This window comes from Aplysia californica, unplaced genomic scaffold, assembly GCF_000002075.1.
Source record: "Aplysia californica isolate F4 #8 unplaced genomic scaffold, AplCal3.0 scaffold00775, whole genome shotgun sequence".
Lineage (NCBI taxonomy): Eukaryota > Metazoa > Mollusca > Gastropoda > Aplysiida > Aplysiidae > Aplysia > Aplysia californica.
This window is the reverse complement of record NW_004798045.1, coordinates 217,283-224,500: the sequence shown is the minus strand read 5'-3', so window position 1 is coordinate 224,500 and position 7,218 is coordinate 217,283. Positions and strand designations below refer to the sequence as shown.

The 7,218-nt window shown below is 37.0% G+C and overlaps 1 protein-coding gene across 1 annotated transcript in view; it reads left to right on the top strand.

Moving 5' to 3' along the window:
- The window catches only part of LOC101845043, a gene marked incomplete in the record, with an annotated part of 71,396 nt that overhangs the window by 61,037 nt on the left and 3,141 nt on the right, over positions 1 to 7,218 (top strand). Inside the window, 5 exon segments of the mRNA XM_005109405.3 lie at positions 1,101 to 1,298; positions 2,359 to 2,476; positions 2,841 to 3,028; positions 4,031 to 4,204; positions 5,437 to 5,540. Coding sequence (XP_005109462.3) covers positions 1,101 to 1,298; positions 2,359 to 2,476; positions 2,841 to 3,028; positions 4,031 to 4,204; positions 5,437 to 5,540 — 782 coding nt within the window.

Genomic DNA, 7,218 nt, shown 5'->3' with positions numbered 1-7,218 from the left:
AATGATAATAATAATAATAATAACAACAAGGAAAAAAACGACAACAAGAAAAAAACCAATAACAATGATAATGATAATGAAATAATAATGATAATAATTATAGCATTTGCACTGTGCACTTCCATTTTCTTTTTAAAAATACTCAATGCACATTACATTGAAAGAAGAAAAATCACATTTCAAAATTACTTGACAGGTATAGACATGGATCATGATTCAAAATTTTTAAAAAGAAGAAAAATTTTGAGACAGTTTGTTGTTGCATGAAAATTCATAAACTCAAAGCAATTTTTTATTTTTCCTGTTGTGTGTAATTAATTTCAGAATATAACTTCTGGACGTTTTTCAAATGAACCTTCAGAATTGCTGAAGTACCACTTCTAAAAAAGGATGATATATTTTGATCAAAGACATTATACAGAGCCCTCCCATCTCTGTATGATCAATGATGCTCAATAAAATGTTTATCTGGATGAAGGGCCTGTTGTCCATTTCATACTTATAAACACATTCCATATACTCCCTCACCGCTTATGGGAACCCAAAATAGCTTTAAAAAATGAATCAGGGGAAAACAACGGCAGGCAAAAATGTTCCAAAACCTCTCCAGCAATGATTTGTATATTTTTGAAATGGCTGTAATTTATATTGAATGCTATACATTGCTATTTAGATCAGCAGCACAGTCTTTTGTTTCTTCTTCCTTTCTTCTGTCCATTTTCTCTCTCATTCAGTCATTTTGAAGTGAACCTATTTTATCCATGTGGTTTATAGGAAGGCACCACTTGTAGTCCCTACTTCTTTTTTTCCCCCTCAATTATTTCTGTCTTTGTTTTATCTTGCATTAAAAGACCATGGTTGTGTCTATATGATTTTCAGTACTTGAGACCATCCTCATCATCATCATCATCATCATCATCATCATCATCATCATCATCATTGCCTTTCTCTCCCTGCACCAGGGTATAGGCCACGGACAAACACCTTCCACCTTTCTCTATCCTGGGCTAGCCTCTTGATGTTATTCCATGTCTCCCCACTTGAGACCATCATTGTGTTTATATCATTTTCTGTACTTGACCTGTTTTTTCTTTCTTCAGGTGGGAATCATGTCTATGGATTACCCACTTGTCAGTTTCCAGGAGGGCAGCAAGAATGCCATGAACAAACTGCTGGATATGGTGAAGGTTCACATTCCCAATGATGCAGAGTTGGTGCGGAGACAGGAGGAAGAGGAGAGGAAGGAGAAAGAAGCCAGGAAACTAAACATAAAGGAGCAGCAGCAGCTCTCATTTCAGGTATTATAGCTATGTTCTTATTCTGTCCACATGGTTTTATGCATCCCGCATAATTTAGCAAAATTTGATCATTTTTTGCATAATTTCTGATTATTTTCCTTTATCATTCTTTGTTAAAATTAACAAAATTGCATAATTTCACATTTTTGGGCTCAGTTTGCACAATTTCAGAATTTTTCTTGCATAAAACGAAGGGGACAGCTTATTCAGGTGTTTGTAAATTTATGTATGTATACAGGCTCCAGCTATCTAGGTTAAGTTTTGTTTCTGTCAGTCATTCAAGTATGCAAGAACCACCAGTTTATGATGCTGTTGGAAACACTTGTAGGAGGGAGTTACTGTGGAATGAAGGCTGTGAAATCATTGTTATGGTTTGCTAAATTATGTGTTCCTGATATTTCCAAGTATCAATAGTGAAAATGGTTTTGAGATTCCCCTCAAACTTGGTTGACATTTTTGTGATGAAGTTGTTAAATTGTACAATATCCATACTTATCAGGGAAAGATCAGGGAAATGTAGCTTTTTTGAGAGCATCCGAGCTTAGGAATGAGTGGAGAACCATGATCGCTGATGTCTGTCGCAGATCTGGCACTGGATGATGATGTATGATGAAGTAGCAATCAGAATCATAAAATATCCTTCTCCCCTATTTCTCCCTTTAAAGAGCGGTTCAATGCTTATAATCAATTGCAAAATCCACACAACACTATTTAGATTGTTTAAGAGGTGGACTGCATTGATCCTTGCTGGCCAGGGCCATCCTGGACTGAGTGGGAGAAGCTTGGGGTGAAAATAAATTCTGACCATCTATTCGTCAAGTAAATTAAAAACATATTTTGTGTATTTTGTCATGGTAACTGAAATGTGACCCCTCTGATGTTGTGTTCAGTTAATCTACCTTCGCTCAAGGCATGCCTGTTTTTTACAGTCCGCATGTCTTTTGGTGCTTTGGTCAGCCTATGTTTTGCTCTTTCAAATGATCAAGTGAGCAGAGTAGCTGTTGTTTAAATTGTGTAATAATAAAGATCCACTGAGAATGTTCTTTCCTTTACTTTCCAGGAACTTTGTGAATTAGCCCAGCGAAAATTTCTCCGCCAAGTGAGCCAGTACTCAGATACTTTGGATTCCAATCAGTATCCCAACTTGCTACTGGTTGATTTCTATCCTGAGGAAAAAGGTAATTAGTGAAATGAAGAAGAATAAATGTAAGAAGGGCTTTAGGTTTTTTTGTTTTCGTCTAAAATTGCATGATAAGACTTCTTTTGTTGTATAACATGAAGAAAAAATAGAAACATGAAATGGTGCAACCAGCACTTTATTTCTTTCACCTTGATAACCATGACTGAATATTATGTGTTCAATATTGCTTAGTGTCACAGCCTTTGAATAATTCTCAATAATTGTGTGTTCGTTTGCTTTAGTGGAGGTTTTACGGCGCTCGCAATTGCATAAGGTCATATGAGCGCCAATAATTGTGTGTAGATTCATCATGTAGTATACTGATCTACTCCGTAAATTCTTGCTTTTTCTTTGCAATACAGGGCAAGAAGAGTTTGACACTGTTCAAGTTCAAGGAGACAAAGACACTGCCTCAGACCCATCATCTGAGGGAAATTCCTCTCAGAAATCAGATGACAGGTCGAAGGTCAACCAGCCAGTGCCTGAAAAGGAACCTAAAGATTTTCACGAGATGAAGTTTAGTGTTCGTCTGCTATGTGAACATGAAGAGGTAGAGGAGCTGTCTGTTAATGCTGCAGAAAGTACTATTATCATGAGGATTATCACTTATTGCAGTGGAAAGAAATTTGAAAACTGACACCATACATTTTCAGAAATAAAATAGAATGCCCTGTGTTAAACCCTGAATACTTAATAATTGTTTTCATCTTCATATCATTATGAGCTCTCTTGCAGCTCTCTTGGAAATCTGAATTTGTTGTCACATTAGGATTCTGAAACACAATGAGCACAGATCTTGGATTATAAGATAGACTGCTTGTCTGTTTCAACAAATTCAATAGCCATACAGGAAACATAGAACATTACCAGGATCCTTGTAACCGTCAGCGTCACCATTGTCATCCTCATCATAGCCCCCGGTAGAGCTAAAAGATATTTTATACATATGATAAGTTATGAGCACTATATTAGCAGTCCTACAGGCTAAATGGATTTTGGCCAAAATTTTGACAACATCTTATTGTTAGCTCTTGTCCAAAAGCTAGTGATGTATGAATGGGAAAAATTGCTTTGTTGAATCTGGGATGGTGTATGGCCACATGAATAAACCACTGGTCAAAGATCCAATCAATGAGTTGAGGAGGGGAGATAAATCCATAATATTCCAAACTTAGAACACAACATGTGCCCCTCAGTTAACATCTCAATTAACCAAATTGGAGTAAAGCAGTCTGCTATGTGACTACCCTTCAGAGACAGTGGAACATCATCTGTTACTCTTCTGTAGAAAACTTACCGATTTGAGAGGATGTTTTCTCCTCAAGCTACCCCACACATCTAATTGCCTCTACTCCTGAAGACAACAATTAGAACAGACATGCAGTTATTACAGAATGACATCATGCAGAAGAGTTAACGCTCAGATGCAATTGGATCGCTAACAACAGCAACAACAAATTGTGTATTTAGAAGCTACATTTTTTTACAGTAATTTCTAGCTTTGCTCTTTGATATACATAAAGCTTTGTTTTTTACCTCTGCTTTTGTCCAGGGTTGGCATGTTACCGGCAAACCAATTCTTCTGGACAAGAACTTTGGCCACATCATTGAGCAGTATCTACCTTACATTGCTCGAATCACTGCCATTGCCAAGTACAGCAAAAGAATTGCTCTCCAGTCTGCAGCATCAGATACTGGCCGCAAGTATCTCAAGTGGCTTGAAAATGTATGTAAAAAATGGTAAACCAAGATGGGAGATTAGCTGAATATGTGCAGCAAAGTTGACCTGATTTCTCTAGAAATGTATTTCTTGAAAAATGTTGCATTATTTTGTGAGTTAAAGTACTCACTGTTTTACTTGTGGCATAGATAGTAAAGCATTTTGGATTTTGCAGGAAAGTTCACACTCTCAAGGGAATTGCCATAATTATTATTTTATCTGTGAAAATCATTTTTAAAATGTGTCATGACGTGGTGGAATCAGGCGTTCGTCATTTTTTGGGCATGTGGAGTTATTGATATCGTCTGAAAGCTGATTTATTTGCCTTGCTTCCTATGAAATAAATATCCATTTATCTTGAACAGAACTCAAGATATCTGCAATTGAAGGAAGTGAGGTCGCCTGGTTTCAGTGGTGAAATGAAGGAGAAAATGGCCACCAAAGTTTGGTAACTCCAGTGGCTAAAGAGTCTTTGAAAACTGAAAACTTAAATATTTCGTGGCTTTAATCAATGTTTTCCAGTAGAATTCACATGGAGATGTGTTTCTATATGGACGTAAAAGAGGTTAAGCCTAAAAAAAAATTTGACAAAAATTTCCAATTTGGTGGAAAAATGCCTGTTTCTCCGATTTCATTATTTTGACGAACGCCTGATTTCACCACGCTGCCTCACAAATTGTAAAGAAGTAAGTGAAAGTTACAGTTTAGTTATTTTCTGTAAAGGTCCTTGGACTGCAAAGTCAAACTTGCTCACAATGAAAGAAAAAAAGTTAATGCAATCCTGAATGGGTAACTTTTCCCAATACTGCAGCATTTGTCACAGTCAGTCCTAGAGAACTTATGTACTGGACAAGGTCAAATCTCACTAGTCAGTGTTTCAGAATTCTTTTGCGTTTAAGCTCCTAATCAAGAACATCAACTTTTGATTGTAGTCTTTTACAGATGCCTTCCCCATAATCAAGCTGGATGAAATCATATAAGGTCAAATGATTTTAATTTATAAGCACGCAATGATCAAAAATCTACCCTGAACATTACTGTAAGTAAGATTTATAGCTACTTGACAAGCAATTTAGGTCACTGTAAAGTTAACAGAGGGTTTGAATTTGGCTTCTGGCAACATATATACCTACTCTACTCATTTCTGTTCTATGTTTCCTGTATGGCTATTGAATTTGTTGAAACAGACAAGCAGTCGACTATCTTATAATCCATGATCTGTGCTCATTGTGTTTCAGAATCCTAATGTGACAACAAATTCAGATTTCCAAGAGAGCTACTTGAACCTGAGACAAATGGTGCTAGAGGCTGACACTGGAGAAGTGCACAAGTTACTACAAAGGTAAGTATGTGACACGATGTGGTGGAATCAGGTGCTCGTCAAAAGACCGAAAATCAGGAAACTAGCATTTTTCCGCAGGTTTTGGAATTTTTATCTAATTTTTTTTTTTTGCCTCAGCACCTTTCATGCTCTTTAAAGAACTCATTTATGCGTGCATTTTACTGAAAAACATTGATTAACGGCCTAAAGAATGTAAGTTGTCAGTTTCCACGGACTCTCCAGCTAAGGAATTAACTCAGCTTTAGTGGCCATTTTCTTGCTAATTTTACCTCTGAAACCAGTCGACCCCCACCTCCTTAAATCACCAATATCTTGACTTTTATGCAAGGTAAATGGATATATTTTAATCAAAAGCAAGGCAAATGGACAGGCTTTAAGATGATACCAATAACTCACTATGCTCCAAATTTGACGAGCGCCTGATTCCACCTATTGATTTAATCTCAAAGCGTGTTCAATTGTCTTGCTTTTGATGAAAACAAACAACCTATACATCTTGGATAGTGGTCTAGATATTTGCTATTGAAGGAAGTGGGGGTCGCCTGGTTTCAGAGGTAAAATTAGCGAGAAAATGGCCGTCAAAATTGGGGGACTTCCATAGCTTGAGAGTCCTTGGAATCGGAAAATTTACCTTTTTTTTGTGCCTTTAATCAACATTTTTCAGTAATGTCCTCACAGAAATGTGTTCTTAGCTGGACGTAAAAGGTGCTGAGCCAAAAAAAAAAAATCAATTATAATTGCGAAACGGGTGGAAAAATGCTGGTTTCTTTGATTTCACAACTTTGAAGAGCGTCTGATTTCACCATGATGCCTTACATATAACAGTCTGCTCTTGTGATTTATAAATAGATATTGCTAAAATAATGGACGAGATCAGCACACCTCTGGAGGGAAGAACTTGATTTCATCAACCCAAAAGCTGATTCATAAATATGACCTGTGTTCGACGACCTGTCTATGCATAGCCGATAAAAAGGGTGAAGGCTTTTAGAGGGTGGCATAGGTGTGTGTATATGTTTGTATGCATGTTTATGTATGTGTATATGCATGAGTGTGTGTGTGCAAGTGTGTGTGTGTGTGTGTGTGTGTGTGTGTGTGTGTGTGTGTGTGTGTGTGTGTGTGTGTGTGTGTGTGTGTGTGTAAGGGTATATGTGCTAATTGCCTTCAGTGATGACAGATGATCATTGGGAATAACACAACATTGTGATATAATTGTCAGTGTCTGATTCTAATTGTGTAACCACCTATATATATAGGTCAAACACTTGGGTGCAAAAAATGTCTTTTTTTTACTATTATATTCTAGAGTTGCTCAAAATGTTCAGTTGAGTGTTATGTGTATTTGTTATAATACCACCAAATGTAATTGTGAATGTCTTTTGTTTAGGTAAGAGTTTTACGGCGCTCACTACTGCTTAACATCACATGAGTGCACGATTGTTACTGTGAACAACATGATTTCAGCAAAAGAAGTGTCTGGTCTGATTTGGTGGATATAATATGGTTACAGTTTGTTACTGATGATATGTGAGACATCAAGGTGAAATGAGGTGCTCGTCAAAATGATGAAACCGAAGATATCGGGGGGGGGAGTTGATTGTCGGGGTGTGATAATGGTGATGGTTGTGGTTGTGCTGTTATTGTTGTTGTAGTTGTTTGTAGTAGCTGTGGTGGTGGT